Source organism: Protopterus annectens, chromosome 4.part0 (assembly GCF_019279795.1).
Source record: "Protopterus annectens isolate FY-2018-M chromosome 4.part0, PAN1.0, whole genome shotgun sequence".
In the NCBI taxonomy this organism is placed as follows: domain Eukaryota; kingdom Metazoa; phylum Chordata; order Ceratodontiformes; family Protopteridae; genus Protopterus; species Protopterus annectens.
Genome location: NC_056733.1, coordinates 822,134,606 through 822,155,689, shown reverse-complemented (window position 1 = coordinate 822,155,689; position 21,084 = coordinate 822,134,606). Strand labels below are relative to the sequence as shown.

Here is a 21,084-nt window from a genome sequence, read left to right as displayed (position 1 = left end):
TGATTATGGCCTATAAAATCCTCTATAATCCGGACAATACTCCTGCACTTAAAAATATTATCACCCCCTATAACAATCCTAGACCGCTTCGAGTAACAAACTACTAATTCAGACTAGCAAAATTAATAACACAGCCGGTGATTCTCTCTTTGCAAACTCTGTAAGTAGATCCTGGAACTCTCTTCCAGCTGATATTACCTTACTTTCCACCTTAGGTCAATTTAAAACTAGACTCAAACAACATTTGTCACTTAACTGGCTATGTCAATGTATCAAGCCTGGCTAACTCGAATGTGTAAAAATCTGTTAACCAGTTTACTGTGTAATTTAATTTAATCCTGACTTGTGCTCAGGACTAACTTTAACCTGTGGAACTTGTTTAACTTGTTTACTTATGTAATCTCTGTAAATAGTCTGTTTGTAATATGTAATGCTGGTATTATGTAATGCTGTATCTGCTTACCCTTGGAGCTTTTCTCCCCGGGCCTCCGCTGAAAATGGACATGCATCCAGTCGGACTATCCCGGTCAACAAATGTAAAATAAAAATAAAAAAAATAAAAAGTTAATAGAATAACACATTTTGCATCAACAAAAAGTATAAAACTCTGTCTGGATTTATTAACTATTTGTAATCCTGAATGATTTACAAGCAAATAAAACTTTTTATGAAGGACAAACAAAATTATGAGAAGAATAAGGGAAAGTCTGTAAAATCAGGGACAGTGACAAGTTTGCATTACTCCACATTGAGATAAATAAAAGTGACTTACACGTGCTGCTGTTTGATGACTGCTAAATAGCAGTCACTGATTTGGTGTGCCAGTACCAGTGTTGCACAATATACTAATATTTGCTGAAATAAACACAAAACTAGTATTGCTAATGCTTTTAAATTTGTGTGTTGTGCATGAGTGTGTGTAAAATATCAGTGATTTTTATCTGTGCAGACACTCAATAATGCCAGGATACATGCATTATTCTTCTGGGCATCAGCAAAGAAAAGTAGCTACCAAGTAATAATATGTCAAAAGTAATGCAGAAAATATATCACAGAACATTCAGACACTTGAATCTCCTAAGTGTCTGAGGGTCCCCACTCTGCAGACTGTATAAATGGACAAAGGGGGGCTCCATTTGGGAAAAATGAGGAGAAAAATGTATTCATTTTCTGATTATGGTCTTTAACTTGAACAGGGCTTTGATATGACCCTGTTAGGATAAAGCTGATAATAGCCTCTGCTCTAAACGGCACCCATTCTAAAACCAGCCCTGCTCAGATGTGTGTGTACTGAATGCTGCTGTAGGTTATATGGAAAGAGGGAGGGATTGTGGTGGTTATTACCTCTTTAATTTTCATCACAGTCAAACCTTAGAGATGTGCACATGAGGTTATTATAGTTTGTGTTTAGGCTGAGGACAGTTTGGTGATTGTTTCTTTTACTTTTCTCACAAATCTCAGAGTTGCGCAAACAAGGTTACTATAGGTTGTGTAGGGGCAGTATACTGTCTAGCAGCAGCAAGAGTGGAATACTTTACTGTAATCATTATTGTTTTCACTTTCCTCACAATCACACCATGCATGTATGCAGGTAGTTGCCTTTGACAGTTTGGGTTGAAGAGGAAGGAGGCATATGTATATGTATGTATGTCAGCAGTCACTGGAAATACATGACTGTGGCAATTTGAACCTCTGCTTTCATCTTGGTCTTACACCAGAGGGATACATAGGCAGTACTTTTTTGGAGGGGAGGGGTTAGGGAGGCAGGCAGTTCCCAGATAGGACTTGTGTATCCAGACAACAACTGGCTTCTTAGTTCATTGTGAGCTACTATTTTGTCACCTTTGAACATTAATCCTTATGTACAACTTATGTCTTACTTGAAAGAAAAAAAAGACTGACACTCTTTTTTTTACTCATGCTCTTTTGTGTAGGTCACCACTGGATTAAAAGATTGGGAAAATGCTCCGAAATGTATCCCAGAGCATCTATAACCCTATGGCTTCTTGTGTCCTGGCTTATTTGAGTGATTTCCTAAATGGTTATTACTATGCTGTCTTGGTCAGGAAATGTGTGTTGAAAGGATAAAATGAAAACTAAAGCTGAAGAGCAGCACAGTTTCTTTCCTTAATCATAATTTCTGTTCAAGCCATCATTGGATGAAAAGGTGTGTAAAAAGAAAAAATACATTTTAAAATGCACTTCAGAGCATATAGAAAGTTATGTTTTTTGAAAAAGCTGAGGAGTAAGGCAAAATATAAGAAAAGGAAGAAAAAAGTAATGTACATGGTATAGGGAGCTCAAGATGGTGGAAAGCAGGGGATGACTGGAGGGTGGGCGTGTGACTGAAACAGTAGGCCTAGGGCGCCATTTCACTTAAGCCCAGACCTGTACATAGACTTCCTGCAATTCATCATTGTTGCAACTAAATGCCAATAACTATGACTGTCCCTTTGTGAGATGGGTCGACATAGTGTGGTACATAGACCTGTTGGAATGTAAGAGTATTGTTGCAACAGGTTAGTCTGTGTGTATTACTCCTAACAGTTTGCAGCATGAACTAAAATTTTACTTATGAAGGGTGGCAGTTGCAGGATGATACTTAGATTGTAAATGCCTAGGGGGCCCCCAACCTGATGTCTGCTAGGGTCCCCCAAAATGCTAACACCGGTCCTGCTGCAAGGCAAAGTGTAGGGCGGGGGGGATGGAAGCCGGTTGCTAGGTCTTCTGTAACACATATGTACTCACTTATACCCCTGGGCAATTTAGAATACTGTAACAAAAATGACTGTTGTCAGCATCTGTTACAGAATAAATTATAAATTTTTTGAAGTGACAAACCAATGGTGCATTAAAATGTTGCAGTTGTAGTCTGATGAAGCAGTGTTGACTTGCTTTATTCATTTTAATACAATTCTGTTAGATAGCTATGCTGCCAGTACATTATCTTGTATGATAAGTGAGATTCCACATGTTCGCCTACATACTCAGGAAAGAGGTATAGAAGTATGATGCATCTGTGCTACACTGATGAGCAATTTATGCTACATTTTTGGAATACAAATACTTTTCATTGTGTGGCACAGCTGTTTAATCTGACAACAAAATATGTGTTCAAAAGAAGTTCTAACAACACAGCGAGCTGAAATCTTTAACGTAGTTTAATCAAAATCTGTTCTTTTCCATCTTTACTGTTTATGATGATTTATATAGAAAAGCTGGTGCCATTGGTATGGTTAATCATCCATGGGCTACACTAATGAGATGATCGTTTCACACCCTATTCAATTACAGCCTACATGAAAAAAGAAACTGCAGATAAAATCACTAGGCCCATTCTAATGCATCTGTATGAATAGGTTTACTCGCAAAATATTGAAGTGGATTTGATGGAATCCACTTTGCACAAAGTCTGGAGGTCGAACGGTGACAATGTTAAACTCCGATATTGTCGAAGTACGAATCTTACTCCTATCTCGACCCATGTTAATGCTTGTTCCTCGGTCGAATTTGGGATGTAATTCGACAATATCAGAATTCTGTATTGTGACTTTTCACGGACATGAGACAATAATATGATCATTAGACTGAGTCCACTTCAATATTATGATAGTAAACTGTACAAATATGAATATGATGGCTTTGAACCAAAAAAGTTAACCAGAAGCTTCAGCACTAAGCAATGGCATGCATCATGTAGCGTAGAAAAAAAAAAAAGAAAAAAAAGCACAGTATAATAACAGCCTTTGTGACTGGTCCTATTTAGTAACACAATAAAATGTTTTTTTACCTTTGAAAAAGAATGCTTCCCCTCTGATTTGAGCCACTGCATCAAACAGGGTGTTGCACCTGTCAGGGCCATCTCTTCTTTGCCTGCAGAAATCAGGACAAAAGTTTAGTGACCATTATATATGAAGAATACAAGGCTCTTCAGGTATATGCTGATAGTGCAGTAATCTCCATTTTACAGTGTTCATTCGTCATGACTGCTAAACAGGTAAGTATGCACATCAATTACACTGAAAATAATTTACAGGTAAAAAATGAAAGGGAGAGAAAATGTGTGCAGTCATTAGTCACTTGTACGATAACATACATGCATACACAGTTTTGTGTGTGTGTGTGTGTGTGTGTGTGTGTGTGTGTGTGTGTGTGTGTGTGTGTATTTTTATATATATATATATATATATATATATATATATATCTATGGGTCTACTTCAAAACATCAAAAGACCAGAACATCGAAAGTGTTTTGAAGGAGACCAAAACAACGAAACTACAGAACACCGAAAAGCGCGAAATTCAAAATCCCAATATTACAGGATTTTGATTTAGCACTTTTGGTGTTCCGCTGTGGGTGAATATGCATGTGTAAGTGTATTTGTGAGGCGTAGTGCTATGTGTAAGTGTGTGTTGTGACTGTGGTGTGTGTGTGTGTGTCTGTGTGAGGGACTGTAGTGTGTGGATGTGAGTTTGCCTTGTATGTCTGTTTGTGCAATCTCAGAGTTAGAATATTAAAGTAGGGGGTGTGGGGGGTGCAGGCTATTTGTAGTGTAGGGTGGTGTGGTTGGTAGTTTGGGGCAGTTGTGTATGTATTTGTGTATGTTTTTTGTGTGTGTTATACTTACGTGGTTTTCGGTGTTGTGGGGTTTCGTTGTTTTGGTCTCTGTGTTTTGGTCTTCGTTGTTCAGAAGTAGACCCATATATATATATATATATATATATATATATATATATATATATATATATATATATATATATATATATATATATATATATATATATATATATATATATATATATATATATATATATATATATAGGTTCATAGGTAGGTACTAGGCTTAGCCAGAGTGTGTCAGCTTTCGCCGCCCCATTGATAATTAACTGAGCCAATGTCAAGCAGAGCCAATGAAGTGATCCCAGGGGTGTATTTTCTGTTGCCCATCCACTCGTCAAGGCTTCTCTTGAAGAGTGTTAGTGAGGGGCTCTGCCTAATGTAGTTAGGAATTTTGTTCCAAAGCATGGGGAGTCTCTGTGACAGGAATCTATCCCTCCAGCATGTTCTAGTTATTGTTGTGGCGAGGTTTAGCTCACTAGAGCATGTGGCTCGCAGTGACCTGGATTTCTTTAGGTGGAGCATGTCCATCAGTTCTGAGTTGGACATGGCTTTGTAAGTCAGGCAGAGATCACCTCTGAGTAAGCGATATGCCACTGAGTACAGCTGGAGTTTTTTCAGTCGGGCTACATAGGACATATGTGTGATGCCAGTAATCCTCTTGTTGAGGTGCTTTTGTGGTCTTTCCAGCTGCTGGAAGTGTCTTGTGAGGTACATCCCAAATGGGGAATTTTACTCTATGATGGGTCTGATGAGTGACGAGTAGAGGGGCACTATAACCTCTTTATTTCTAGATGCGAATCCCTTAGTAATTAGATGGGCCACATAGAAGGATTTCCTAACTACTTTGGCAATATGATTGTCAAAGGAGAGATTGCTATCTACCTGGGTCCCCAGATCTCTTATTACCTCTTCTGTATTAAGGGGGCTGCCACTATGTGGTAATTCATGGGTGTTTTATTTTTCCCATACGGGATGACTATGCATTTTTTGGCACTTAGCTTGAGGCCATGACTTTGACACCAGATGTCTGTCTCAGTAAGGCCTTTTTGAAGGATGTCCATGTCAGCCGGAGAGTCAGTTATGGCTCCCAGTTTGCAGTCATCGGCGAACTTGGTTAGCCATGGTCCTCCTGTACTTCTGAGAAATATATGCCGAACAGTAGGGGTCCCAGAACCGAGCCTTGCGGGACACCACTTGTGACTGGTTTAGAGTCAGACCTGGAGCCCGCTTTTCTTACCGTGTGAGTTCTGTCTGTAAGCCAGTTGGCAACCCATCTTGTGACATAGGGGTTTATGTTCAGGCTGGTGAGTTCTTCTATAATACCTGAGTGAGGAATGGTGTTGAACACCTTGTGACTGGTTTAGAGTCAGACCTGGAGCCCGCTATTCTTACCGTGTGAGTTCTGTCTGTAAGCCAGTTGGCAACCCATCTTGTGACATAGGGGTTTATGTTCAGGCTGGTGAGTTCTTCTATAATACCTGAGTGAGGAATGGTGTTGAACGCCTTGGCGAGATCAAGGTAGGCTGTGTGAACCACCTTTCCCTCATCTATGGCCTTGGTGACTGTCTCAAAGAAGTCAACCAGGTTTAGTAGGCATGATCTGCCCTTAATAAAGCTGAACTGGGTCGGGTCAAGTGTTTGGAGGTTCCCAATGTCTTTCTTAATGAGTTCCATGATGATGCGCTCCATAGCCTTGAAGACCAGGCTAGTCAGACTTATGGGGCGATAGTTACCAGGGTCAGTTGTGGCCCCTCCTTTGTGGAGCGGAATAACCGTTGCTGTGCGCCATTCTATGGGCATGTAGCCTGTGGAGAGGCTGAGATTGAATAGCGTGTTTAGGTGGGGGATTAGTTCGTTCTATAGTTCGTGCAAGACGCAGCCTGGGACACCATCTGGCCCCATTGATGCTGTGTTTTTGGCTTTTGAAAGGGCTATTTTCACCTGGGCTTCTGTGATTTCTGGGACACTACACTTTTCCGGTATTGTTGTGAGCCCTTTTGAAGGTGAGAGGGAGGTGAAGTTTGCCCTGAATCTATCTGCCAGGATGTTGGCAATATCAGTAGGTTCAGTATATTTTGTGCTATTTTGCACTAGCACAGAGCATATCTGTGAGTTGCCACTTAGATTCTTGACATAGCTAAAGAAGGCTTTGTGGTTATCTTTTGAATCCTTGGCTATTTTTCTTTCAAAGTTAGCCTTGGATGATTTTATGAGGGACCTTAGTTTCTTACTGATACTGATCAAGGATGTATTTCCTTCTTGGGATTTGCTTTTTTTCTGAACTAGTTTCCTCCTTCTGTTGTATAACCTGTTTATGGCAGGGGTCCACCAGACTGTTTTTTTTCTCTTAGGGGAGTGGTCTTGGTCTTCTTAGGGATAGCACAATCCATGCATCCTTGTAGGTGCTCATAGAGTGCAATTGTAAAGGATTCTGCATCTTGGGCAGTGTTATCCTTTAGCGTGGGGGCTGTGAAACTTACCACCTCTGCCTTAAGTAAAGTGAAGTTTGCTTTAGAAAAGTTTTTCACTGTGGCTTCCTTGGTTGGGGGTGCTGCTAGGGTGTGGACATCCAGGGTGATTAGTTTATGGTCTGATCTAACCAGTGACGGACTGACCTTCGGTATGGAACACCTGTCGCCCATGTTGGTGATGACCAGGTCTAATATGTTGTGGCCTCTGGTAGGGGAGTTTACCAGCTGATCCAGGGCATTTGAGTTGATAAATTCCAGGAAGTGCTGAGCCTGGGAGTTTGTACTCAAGTAGTTTTCCCAGTTAATGGTAGGGTAAAATTGCCCAATATCAGGGTGTTCAGTAGGACCTTCATGTTTTCCAGTGTCACCAGAAAGGTGGAGTGGTGGTCATGGAGGGTGATCTGTAGCAGGCCACAATTTGCATTACAGATTTGCCCGATGTTAGTTGCACATGGATGATCTCAGAGGTATCATGCTGCGCCACTAACCTGGAGGTGTGAGTATTCTTGATAAATATGGATACGCCCATAGCCGGCCTTAGGCATAGGCCAACTAGGCGGCTGCCTAGGACACCGGTCTAGCAGGGGTGCTTTTCCAGTATTTATTTGGTGTAGGTAGACCAGGATGGGGTCACCAGGTAGTGTGGTGAAGGGCGCCATGGAGCCCTTTTGCCTAGGGCACCAGTTGACCTAGGGCCACATCATACGCCCCCTCCTTTTGTGTTTTGGTCTGTGTTCTGTGGCCGAAATGTGTGGTACGAGTTGTAGCCCAGTAGTGCTGGAGTGCTCTCTGGAGCCTTGAACCAGGTTTCAGTTACTGCACAGATGTCGATGTTCTCCATACGTAGGAGTGCTTCGAGTGCATGTATTTTGAGATTTAAACTCCTGGCATTGAGTAGCATAACCCTCATTTTTTTACTTGTGCTGTTTCCGGTGGTGGGTTTGAATTTTGGGCCTTGCCTAAAAAAGGCACTATGGGGGCAGCAAGAGCCTTGGCCAGTATTCAAAAGCCAAGGGGTGACAGGTGCAAGCCGTCTCTGGCGAAGCAACGTGGCTTGTCGAGCATGTCATCCCAGGCTGACAGACACTGGATCCCCTTTGAATGACATCAGAAGCTTAGCTGATTGTTGAAATTGATAATTTTTTCTTTATACTGAGGTATCATTCTTGGTGAGGGCAGGATGCTACTCAGGGTCAGGGTCATACCCTCCTGGGCTACATGATCAGAGAGCTCTTCCATGTCTCTTTTCATGTAGTCCAAGGAGGTACATTTCAGGTCATTCACACCAATATGAACAATGACAGAGTCATATTTGTACTTGTTCTGGAGTGACCTGAGTACTTGTGTTATGTGGCAGATTCTGGCTCCCGATAGGCAGCTAACAGTAACCTTCTCCTTGTCCTCCTTAGCCTCCAGTTTGGCTCTATAATTGCATCTCTCGCATATGTTAGTGTTTTGTGGTACGAGGAGAGGGCTGTCTGTGTACTTGAGGCAGTTGTAACATTGCCTCAGGATACCCAGATTCAACAGCTGGACTGGAGAGTACACCTGAAGTTGCCCTTTGGTCATGCCTGAATAGTAGGGTGAGCTGCTTAGTTGCTTGGTTGGTGAGGGGTGGATAAAGAGCCTTGCCCTGCTGGGCAGTCAAGTGTCGGGGTGTATTAGTGCTTGCTATTAGGTCTGAGCAAGTGCTGGACTGTAGGGTGCTTTTTGACTGCTTAGGTTGAGAGTTAGACTAGTTTCAAGTGAAAAACTGAAGAGGAGACTTAGTGGAGCCAGGAATAATTTAACCCTAGCTAACCAGTGCTGTCCGGCGCAAACTGTGGTTTTTAAACTACTAACTTCTGGGCTGGAACCACTCTTCCAGGGACAGATGGCTGCTCAAAGTTCCCCTCTCTCACAGGTGAACAGAGAAACTTCCCTCTATCCAAGTAAGGTATGGGCAACTCAGAAACTTGTACAGGGATTCACTTTATATCCTTGAAATAGTGAAATGTCAAAATTCAATATTTCAAAGCTATAAAGTCGAATCTTTAAAACATAGAAAACTCAGAAGTGCGAAATTCAAAATCTCGCACACTGGAGATTTTGAATTTCATGCTACTACTGCACACACACACACACACACACACACACACACACACACACACACACACACACACACACACACACAAACACAAGCTCTCTACTACATAAAAGCAGGGGGGCAAGCCCCCCTGGCACCCCCCCACACCCCCCTACTTAAATATTCTAACTCCAAGGTCGCACTACACACAAACACACACACACACCACCACACAAGCTACATTCTGCTTGGGCACACACATATCACAGCAATAAAACACCCTAACGCACACACCACAGCCCCTACCCTAAAACCTTAACATAAACACACAGTTACCTGAATCTGTAACCACAGCAGAACCTCAGAAGTGCGAAATTCAAAACCTCTGGTATTCGAGGTTTTGAATTTCGCACTTTTGAGCTTTCGCTCTATTCAGGGTTCCAATTTATGGGCTTGAAATACTGAATTTCGACATTTCAGTATTTCAAGCTTCTAAAGTGAATCCATATAGATAGATATACATATGCACACACATATATATATATATATATATATATTTTTTTTTTTAATATGTATCTATATATATATATATATATATATCTATATTTTATATATATATATATATATATATATATATAAATATATATATATATATATATATATATAAATATATACATATATATATATATATATATATATATATATATATATAAATATATTGTAGATACACTCACACACACATAAAACACAGATGCAAACACACTCACACACACACACAAGCACACACATATCCACACCCACACATATATAGGTTCATAGGTAGATACTAGGCTATCTACCCTAGGGCATTTATAAGCCTAGCCAGAGTGTATTTGGCTTCCGCCTCCCTATTAGATTAGCCTACTGTGCCTCTGTAAAGTAGGTCACAGAAGGTACCCTTTTAATATTAGTTTGCCTTGCCTCTGTCTAGCAGGGACACAGAAGAGATCCCAGGGGTGAATTTTCAATTTCCCATCCACGTGTCCAGATTTCGCTTGAAGAGGGTCAGCGAGGGGTTATGTCTAACATGAATTGGGATTCTATTCCAGAGTGAGGGGAGCCTCTGGGAAATGAATCTGTCCCTCCAGCATGTCCTATTTATTTTTGTGCTGAGGTTTAGGTCCCTGGAGCATGTAGCTCTAAGGGACTTAGATTTTTTGAGGTGGAGCATGTCCATTAATTCTGGGTTTGACATGGCTTTGTACGTCAGGCATAGATCGCCTCTGAGTAGGCGGTAAGCAACTGAGTAGAGCTGGAGTTTCTTTAGTCGAGCTGCATAGGACATCTGTTTGTAGCCCATGATCCTCTTGGTGAGGTACTTTTGGGGTCTCTCCAGTTGCTGCAGCTGTCGGGTAAGGTACATCCCAAAAGGGGCATTGTATTCAATTATGGGCCTGATGAGTGACGAGTAGAGGGGCACAATGACCTCTCTTGATCTAGATGCGAACCCTTTCGTGATAAGGTGGGCTATATAGAAGGTCTTTTTAACTACTTTGGCAACGTGATTATCAAAGGAGAGATTACTATCTACGTTGGTCCCCAAATCTCTAATTATTTCTTCCGTACTTAATGGATTGCCACCTATGTGGTAATTTGTGGGCAACTTGTTTTTCCCAAAGGGGATGACTATGCACATTTTAGCATTTAGCTTGATGCCGTGGCTCTGGCACCAAGCATCCATCTCTGTGAGACCCTTTTGGAGGATGCTTGTGTCAGCTGGAGATTTGATTATGGCCCTCAGTTTGCAGTCATCTGCGAACTTTGTCAGCCATAATCCCCCCGTGTTAGCCTGAACCTCAGAGAAGTATATACCGAGCAAGAGAGGTCCCAGAACTGAGCCCTGTGGGATGCCACTTGTAACTGGTTTGGATTTGGACATGGCACCTGTGATTCTGGCCATGTGGGTTCTATCTCTGAGCCAGTTTGCAACCCATCTTGTCATATAGGGGTTGATATTTAAGCTGGTAAGCTTATTTATGATGCCCGAGTGGGGTATTGTGTCGAAGGCTTTTGCGAGGTCCAGGTAGGCTGTGTGGAGAAGTTTAAGCTGAATCTGTCTGCCAGGATGTTGGCTATGTCTGTAGGTTCGGTATATTTTGTACCGTTATGCAACAATTCAGAGCATATCTGGGAGTTTCCGCCCATGTTCCTGACATGGCTTTGGTAACTGTTTCAAAGAAATCAACTAGGTTTAAGAGGCAAGATCTGCCCTTAACATAGCTGAATTGGGTAGGGTCCAGTGTCTCGAGGTTCCCAATGTCTTTGTTTATGAGTTCCATGATAATATGCTCCATAGCTTTACAGACCAGGCTTATGGGGCGATAGTATCCGGGGTCCGTTGTGGCACCACCTTTGTGGAGTGGGACCACTGTAGCTGTACACCATTCTTTGGGTACATATCCTGTAGTAAGGCTAAGTTTGAAGAGTGACTTAATGTGAGGGTTCAGTTCTTCTTGGAGCTCATGTAAGACACAGTCTGGGACACCGTCCGGTCCCATAGATGCTGTGTTTTTTGCTTTGGAGAGGGCAGCTTTCACCTGTGCAGCTGTGATGTCAGGGAGGTTACATTCAGTTAGGATAGGCATTTGCTCCTTTGGGGGGGAAGGGGGGGAGAAGTTTAAGCTGAATCTGTCTGCCAGGATGTTGGCTATGTCTGTAGGTTCGGTATATTTTGTACCATTATGCAACAATTCAGAGCATATCTGGGAGTTTCCGCCCATGTTCCTGACATAACTAAAGAAGGCCTTGTGATTATCTTTAGTGTCTAGGGCAATTTTTCTTTCAAAATTGGCCTTTGATGATTTTATGAGGGATCGAAGTTTCTTGCTAATACTGATCAGAGATGCCTTTCCTTTTTGGGATTTTGCTCTGTCATGTAGTAGCTTCCTCCTTCTGCTGTATAGCTTATTTATGGCCTGGGTCCACCAGACCAGTCTCCTGTTTTTGGAGAAGTGAGTCTTGGTTTTATTTGGGATAGCACGATCCATGCATTCCTGCAGGTGCTGGTGCTCATAGAATGCATTTGTAAAGGATTCTGCGGATTGGGCTGTATTATCTTCTGGCCCAGGGGCTTTGAAGGATTCCACCTCAGTCTTGAGAAGTGCAAAGTTGGCTTTTGAGAAATTCTTTACAGTGATTTCCTTGGCTGGGGGTGGGGACGGGATATGGATGTCCAGGGAAATTTGTTTATGGTCTGATCTTACCAATGAGGGGTTTACCTCTGGTGTGGAACATAGAGTCCCCATGTTGGTGATGACCAGGTCCAATATGTTGTTCCCTCTTGTGGGAGTGGTGTCCAGTTGTTCCATTGCGTTAGAGTTTATAAATTCAAGGAACCATTGGGTGAGAGTGTTTGGGCTTGAGTAGTTTTCCCAGTCAATGTTTGGGTAGTTGAAGTCACCCAATAACATAGTGTTTGGAGAGACCTTCATATTCTCCAGTGTTCTCAGGAATGCCAAGTGGGGTTCCTGTAATAGGGAGGGTGTTCTGTAGCAGGCTACAAACTGAAAGGCAGTTTTGCCCGCTGTTAGTTGCACATGGATGCTTTCCGATGCTTCATGCAGTGCCACTAACCTGGAGGTGTAGGTATCTTTGATGAATATAGATACTCCCCCTCCTTTGTGCTTCGGTCCGGGTTTTGGGGCCGAAACGCATGGTATGAGTTATAACCTGGTAGTGCTGGGGTGCTCTCAGGAGCCTTGAACCAGGATTCTGTTACTGCACAGACATCGATTTTCTCCATACTGAGGAGAGCTTCGAAAAGTGCATCTTGAGGTTTAGACTTCTGGCATTGAGTAGCATTACCTTTAGTTTTTTTATCCTTGGGTTGTCTATGGAGGTGGGTTTGTCCTTTGAGCCTCGCCTAAAAAAGGCACTATGGGGGTGGTAAGAGCCTTGGCCAGTATACAAAAGCCTAACGGTGACAGGTGCAAGCCGTCCCTAGCGAAGCAACGTGGCTTGTTGAGCATGTCATCCCAGGCTGACAGACACTGGATCCCCTTTGAATGACACCAATACTTTAGCCAATTGTTGAAACTGATCATTTTGTCTTTATACTGTGGCATCATTCTTGGTGAGGGCAAGATGCTACTCAAGGTCAGGGTCATACCAGCCTGGGCTACATGGTCAGAGAGCTCCTCTATGTCTCTTTTCATGTAGTCCAGGGAGGTACGTCTCAGGTCATTCACACCAGCATGGACAATGACGGAGTCATACTTGTACTTGCTTTGGAGTAACCTGAGTGCTTGCGTTATGTGGCGGATCCTGGCACCTGACAGGCAGCTTACAGTGACCTTCATCTTGTTCAGTCTGGTGAGCGGGATGTCAGTGTGCCGGACAATAGAGTCCCCTATAACAAGTGTATTTGGTGTGTTATTTGGCCTTAAGGGCTGTGACTGTGTGGCACACTGATTTTTGTGAGATATGTGATTCATGGGTATTGTTGAGGGGTGGCTGTTGCTTGGATATCTGCTTAGGAGTTCTTTGCTGTTTAGGCAGATTTTTATTTAGAGCTTCCGAGTATGTTTTTGTGTGTTTATGTGTTGGGTATGCAGATGCAATAGGTCTGTGTGAGACTGGATTTGTGGTGTGGGTGGTTACCTTTTCTTCCTGACTGACTGTGCCAGTCTTGGGTTGAGAGAGCTCTGCCTGCAGTTTGGCTGTGTAACTGCATCTCTCACATGTATTAGAGTTTGTTGGAAGGAGGAGAGGGTTGTCTGTGTACATAAGGCAATTGTAACATTGCCCAAAAATTCCCAGATTCACCAGCTGGACTGGAGAGTAACCTTGAAACTGACCCTTGGACATACCAGATTAGTATAGGGAACTGTTTTTTTACTGATCAGATTAGGGAAGGGAAGTGATTTTTCACTTGATCAGGAAGGACCAATTGGGAGCCTAATACTTATGAGAAGTCAAGGAGGGTATAGTGCTTTAGTTAGTTAGTGTTTCCTTATAAGAGCTGAGCAAGTGCAGGGCTTTAGAAAGAGAATATAGTGATTACTTTGAGAGTTTGAACAGTTCTAAGGGAAAAAATGAAGAGCAGACTTTGTGGAGCCTGGAATAGTTTAAACCTGTTCAGGCGGCGCTGCTCAGTGCGCAAAACCGCGCAAAAAGAGAGTTGTAGGGTTTTAAGAGAGAGAGATCAAGGAGTTTAGAATTGACCCAAAATGGCCAGTAAAACTACAGCTTCTAGGTAGTAACCACTCCTCCAGGGACAGGCAGGCTGTTCAGTGTTAACCACTCCCACTGGTGAACACAGAGACTTCCCTTTAGCCCAAGCAAGCACTGGCCTTCTACAAACTTCCAAACAGTTCAGAACAGCAAATCTGTAACTGAACTTTCTTAACTTTCAGAAAGTGGGAAAAAAGCAAGATTTTTTTTTTCTTTTTCTTGTAGTTTAAAGGTAGCAGAGATACACAAGCAGCAAAAGAATCACAACAGTGCAATAAATGACCCCACACTTGAGTGCTAGGCCAAAATCAGGTAAAATGCAGTTTTTAGAGAAAAAAACGATTTTAAATTAAGTGCAACACAGGAAATACAGTAAACAGGCTCTAGATGTGTTCCAAGTACTGTTACTGTTACAGATATAAACTTTAGCAAGCTGGAAAATGCCAAAAAATAGGCGGCAAAGCAGTAAAACTTAACAAAAAATCAGAAAAAAATATCTATATCTATATCTCTTTACACCATTTCACTCCGGGTAAGAAAACAGTTGGCCACCATGTTGACCTTTGCCCCTTACCCCCATGGTAGTGTAATTTTGGAGTTGGTATTTTAGTTGGAGGGTGTGGGTAGCACAGCCTCCCACATGGGTGGGTTTTCTTTGCTTTGGTTTTAACTTGTTTAAAAGGTTGGCCAAGCAGTTACTTACCTGGTGTTGTAAGTTGGTGTTCCAGGTTGTTATCTGTCTTCTGCGTTGTTGGCTTTGTCATCTTGGTCTTTTAAAAGTTGGGTGAGATTTTGGATTTGTGAAGTAGACCCTTATATATATATATATATATATATATATATATATATATATATATATAAAATGGGTCTTTTTCTAAATTTCAAAAATTCAAAACTTCAAAGACCAACTTCAAGACCATAAGATTGAAGTTTTGAAACTTCGAAATTTAGAGGGGAGCATTTCTTTTTGAAGTTCAGTTTTGTAGACACATGTTTGTTAACAAAACAGATAGGCAAATATGTGAGATTGTAATAACAGGGGTGAGAAGTATGACCTTTCCCTGTTACTGTGTGATCAGAGTTGGTATATATATTTAGCTGGGGATGAGAGAAGTGAAAACATATTTTTTTGGTTTGCATGTTTAGAGGTAGTTTCTTGGGGTACACACAATTTGCCATCCACATTTCCATTTACGTTTTGCATATGAATGTTGTGGTGCGTTATTAACATTAGTAAGTACTTCTATATATATATATATATATATATATATATATATATATATATATATATATATATATATATATATACAGTATATAGATATACACACACACACACACACACACACACACACACACACACACACACACACACACACACACACACACACACACACATATATATACACACATGTGTTTCAGCATGTGTTGTTTCATCAATCAAGATCCATTGTGGATTCAGCTTGGAAAACCTCAGATCAGGCTTTAACATGGATAGGTCCTGCAGTGGAGGGTGGCAAGTCCAGCTCTCGTCACTGCCCCTGTTTAGGAGTTGGAATAAGTGGATCATGATCAAAGTGTGTTCACATCCTGCTTGATGGAACTGAATGTACCAGTGTGTGTGTGTGTGTGTGTGTGTGTGTGTGTGTGTGTGTGTGTGTGTGTGTGTGTATATATATATATATATATATATATATATATATATATATATATATATATATGTATATATCAATATTTACTTGTATATATGTACAGAGGAAAAATACTATATATATATATATATATATATATATATATATATATATAGATAAAGATATAGATAAATACTATCTGATCTGTAGAAAGGAGGCAAGACTCAGCAGCTTTATAAAGAGTAACAATAGTTACTCATGAATCATCGGAGCCCTAGGTCTTTTATTATCCAAGAAGAAGATGGAAGGCAGGACAAGGAATAAAGGTAGTTATTCAAACAAATAGAATTGCACTGAACAAGAGGAATTGTTGCAACCCCAAATAGCACATTGGAACAAAGCTATATATGAACCATGTGAGACTTTAAAGTGGCCAAAATGGCTGGCTGAAACAGAACTGTCTCCTAGAAAATATAAGCAAAGTGAACTCTCACGTTTAGAGACCTGTGATAATAAAAGGGCTAAATTCCATACTTCCAACAGGACATCAAGTTGTGTAAATGAGGTAACAGGCAGGAAGACACATAACACTCACAAACCATACATTTCCAGTGGGGTACATATCAACAGTAAAGGCTGAAAATGTACAAAAGTGATACCTGATTTTTTTTAAGCTTTTGTGATGCATGTTGATCAATGACATGCTGGAAGGGAACTGATATCAGCTATATGACATGAATACACTGCTACCTCATAAACGGTGCAGATTTATTTATTTTTTTAAAGGGGTTGATGCATATATACTCATATAACTTTAAGAATAAGGTCGTGTCCTATTGGTGAACACATGTCACATGGTGTCTCCTTGTCAGTCACAGTAAAAACCTCATGGAGATGGTGTCATTTCCATAGTACCTCTGTTATTCAATATCCCCTTATCAGGTACCTCCTGAACTCACAACAAACTTTCTTATGTTGTATCAGAATGATGTACCACTGAAGGTATATAGATTGAAAAGGGTTATATAAGCCTAAGGAGACAATGAAGATACAAATATATATATATATATACAAAAAGCATAGGTTTATTACTCTAAGTGGAACAAAAATATTTCAGACTGAATGATAGAATGACAAACAGAACACCTTAGCTTCTCAGAATTGCAGCGATATTGTTTTAGTGCTTCCCCCTTAAAAGTTCAGTTTTTGAAAAGTTTGCATCTTACAAGATTGAGCCCAAATGCCCAAATCTTGCATGCTCAGACCAGCAAAAAGTGAAACAGTGTTTCTTTTTGCCAAAGCTGAACGGTGTGGAATTGCGGTATAATGGCGATTCGGGTATTGATCTTTTCATCACTGTGATGAGATCTCAGAGTTAGAATATATAAGTAGCAGGGCGATGTGGGGGGGGGGGGTGAAGCCCCCTACATGCCAGGTGCAAGGGAACTTGCCCACACCCTACAAAAACATGTGTTTTGTGTGATTTTTTTGTTTTTCAAGTTTACAAGATTGAGCATTTGTGTTCAGTCTTGTAAGCTTTGAAATTTTGGAACTGATAATATCGATGTTTTAATATAGAACCTGTTTTAGTCCTTTTTCCAGTTATTCTGACTGGCAGACTATATTTTAAAGTTCATTGTCACAGGCCTAAAGCAGACCTTACATTCAGCTCTGCACTGAAGTTGCAGCATCTCTACACCTCCACCCACCGCAGTCTTCGTCTTTACTGCTCCTTGAAGGAGGAACTGATTTTTTGATTCCAGCTCTCCAAGTGACTTCCATTTTTATAGCCTTAACTGGGAATCAGTGTCTTGCTAACTAACTGATATAAAGGGTTACCTCTACGCGATTATAAGAATGTTCCCATACTACACATCTCAATGTGTGCCTTAAGAGACACCTCTGCTTTAACAGGAGCATTCCCTACAGAGATCCATCGAAAGGCAAGCAATTGTTGCATTTAGGCACAAACTTTCTGAAGTACCCAAAAAAAAAAAAAAAACACATCAGTTGTCTTTTAGTGGGGGGTACAAGGCCAGAATTTTATGATCTCTTATTTTTATAGGTGTGGTCTAACCACACATCTTTTTGTAAAGTAACATTAAGTTCTTGGCTTCCATCATACACACTGCAATTTTTTTTTACAATCAGGCCTGCGTCTCTTATGGATTCTAACGCACACTAACTTCTAAGTAAATATGACTCCCAGTCCTCCGAATGAATGACATTCTCTAGGTGTGCTTCAGCATATAAGGAGTGAGGATTCAATATTTTATTCATCAGTCTCTAAAAGATGGCTATGGCTCCATATAGGCCAAAGACAAGAGTAATACTGTGTATTGAAATTGACCATCATTAGTTACAAAGGATGTTTTTTCTTTGTCAGTGGTATTAAGTGGCATCTGTTAATATCCCTTCATCAAGTCCAGTGTTGTCAAGTATCTGTTTTTGGCCAGGTTTCTATTAATGCATCAGTCATTGGCAAAAGGTGGCTATCAAACTTTGAAATGCTTTTTGGTTTCCTAATATTATTACACAATTTTAAACTTCCATCAGGTTTAGAACTAGCACTACTGGGATGTTCTGGTCACTTTGTGGTTCTTCTATCTCACTTGTCTTCAGCATTTTTTAATTTCTTCCCTGACTAACTGGTTTTGTGACTCGGATACTCTGTAATGTCTTAGTCTAACCTTCATTCCAGGCACCATCTCTATGTTATGTCATATCAGCTTAGTTTTCTCAAGACATTCTGAAAACTCTCCCTTACTTCTAAAGATGAACATTCTTACTTCCTGATTTTGTATTTTTGCAGTTTTTTTTTAGCTGTACTTCATGTAGAGACTCCCAGGTCTCTGTTTTATGAACTTCAACTTGATAGATCACAACAGAATTTTTTACTCCTTTCTATGCATTCAGTACACTAATGTGAGTGATTTGCTCTAGTTTTCTCTTTCCCAGCTGTCTAACCTTACATTCCACTGCATTTTTTCTTCCATTCACTCCACAGGAACAAATTCATTTAAAGCATGAATTTCAGTTTTCACATTTCTACTAATATTATTTTTAGTATTAGCAGTACAGAGCTTACCAGTATGACACCACACACACACACACACACACACACACACACACACACACACACACACACACACACACACACACACACACACACACACACACACACACAAAAACACACACATTTGAAATAAACCGTTATGTCCCCTTTTTGTTTCACAGAAGATAGTGCATTTCTTACTACAGTTTTTAGATTTAAAAGCAAACAAACCAGTCTTAAATACATTATTAAATACTAAGTGCTTTTCTAACGTTACTAGCTTGTCAGAGTTCTTGGGGACACTTTGCATAACCCATTTTCTTGTACTAAACAAAGCTCTTATAAACCTGCTTAATGATAAAAATTCTAACTTTTTTCTTCATTTTACTTCTGCCATCAAGCTCAAGCCAAAATTTTAAAATATGATTTAAAACATCCATCTGTGTACTGACTGGTTGTCTCAGAATTAAAAATCCCATTATAACATGTTACTGCTTGCACTTTGAAGTTATATTAGCCGTGACCAAAATTTCTTTCATACTTTCATAAGTTTGTCTAGTAAATGTAATCAGTCCCTTCCATGTGCATATGTCTTCTCAGTCCCTCTCGTCAGTTGGGATGGCAGCATTTTTGTCCAGTTTCTTGGCTCTCAGTTGTCTGTGGTGCTATACAACTCAAAGGACATAAAGGAGGATTCTGTGTTATCCTCCCTGGTTATTTTCCTCATAATAGGCACAGTCTGTGGGTTGGCAACTACGTTTACTAGCTTAATTAGCTGCTGCTGTAGTTGTAATTACTTCTGGTCATGTAACTCCTCACATCTTTGTTGTAAGTACTGCATGTTTTGGTCTCCCAGAAAAGACATTAGCGGCACAACAGTTACAGTACTATAGGAAATCAATACCTAAATATATGGTTTGCATTTGACAGCAGAAGACTATGATAATCTGAAAAATGCCAAGTTATCAGCCAAACGCCTGCATTCTCTACCAGTGTAAGTCCAAGGAGACATTGTTGTTGTCTTTCGGCTTTTCCCAGTTAGGGGTTGCCACAGCTGAACTCCGGTCCACTAATGATTGGCAGTAGATTTTCACGAACACCAAGGTGCCAGCTCGACGTTCAACCTTCAATGAAGGCACGCCCATTTACGCATGTCTTTCGAACGCCCAGCCAACCGCTGGGAGGACATGCAGACTCCACACAGAAGGCAGTCCCTGCACTCCAGCCGAGAATCAAACAGGAGTACCTCTTGCTGTGAGGCAACAACGCTATCGCTGCACCACTGTAGAAGTCCAAGTGGAACAAAAAATCCAAATAGATGGAAAACTGCACACCTTGGTTTCTTGGAATTATATAGAACAATATTTTTCTAAGTAGCTTTTCAGTCCCTCACAGCCTTTTCACTAATAGGCTGTTTAAAAGTCATTGGCTGCAGGCCTCAGCCAGGTCTTACTTCCAACTCTTCAGTGAAGTTATTTTACCAGATATAGCACCACTTCCTGTTTTGAACTGGGCTGCTGTGTCCATAACTTTATGGTCTTCCTCTTTTTGCTCTACAGATGAGTAAATGACTTCCTGACATCAGTACCCTGGACAACTTCCTTTAATGCCTTTAATTTATCTATTCTCATACAAGTCAGTACATTAGTCATGTTTATGTATGCTCATGCCAACCAGTATAATTAGTCTTGCATACCTATGTTGACATCACTGAGTACACACCAGTAAGTAGAGTCCTGCACATGATTATAGTCACATCAGTCAGTGTACACAGTGCTTTAAACATATACTCACACCAAGTAGTGCACACAGTCTTCCACAGTGATAGTTATACCAGTCAGCAGAAGTACCGTGTCTCTACAGTCACGCAAGTCAAGAGGTTGTCCAAAATACATATACTCAATAAAGAAAGCCCTGTCTAGTTAGAGTCACATCACACAGCATATGCAAGTCTTGCAGAATCATAGTCACACCTGTAAGCAGTGGCAGTCCTTTGTAACTGTACTTTCATCATTCAGAACAGGTACTCTACT

At 40.8% G+C, this 21,084-nt stretch overlaps 1 protein-coding gene across 1 annotated transcript in view; it reads right to left on the bottom strand.

Annotated features, from left to right (window-relative positions):
* The window catches only part of MMP17 (matrix metallopeptidase 17), a 1,131,886-nt gene that overhangs the window by 252,046 nt on the left and 858,756 nt on the right, over nt 1-21,084 (bottom strand). Inside the window, exon 7 of the mRNA XM_044069795.1 lies at nt 3,791-3,873. Within this exon, the coding sequence (XP_043925730.1) occupies nt 3,791-3,873 (83 nt within the window). The remainder of the gene's footprint in view (nt 1-3,790; nt 3,874-21,084) is intronic.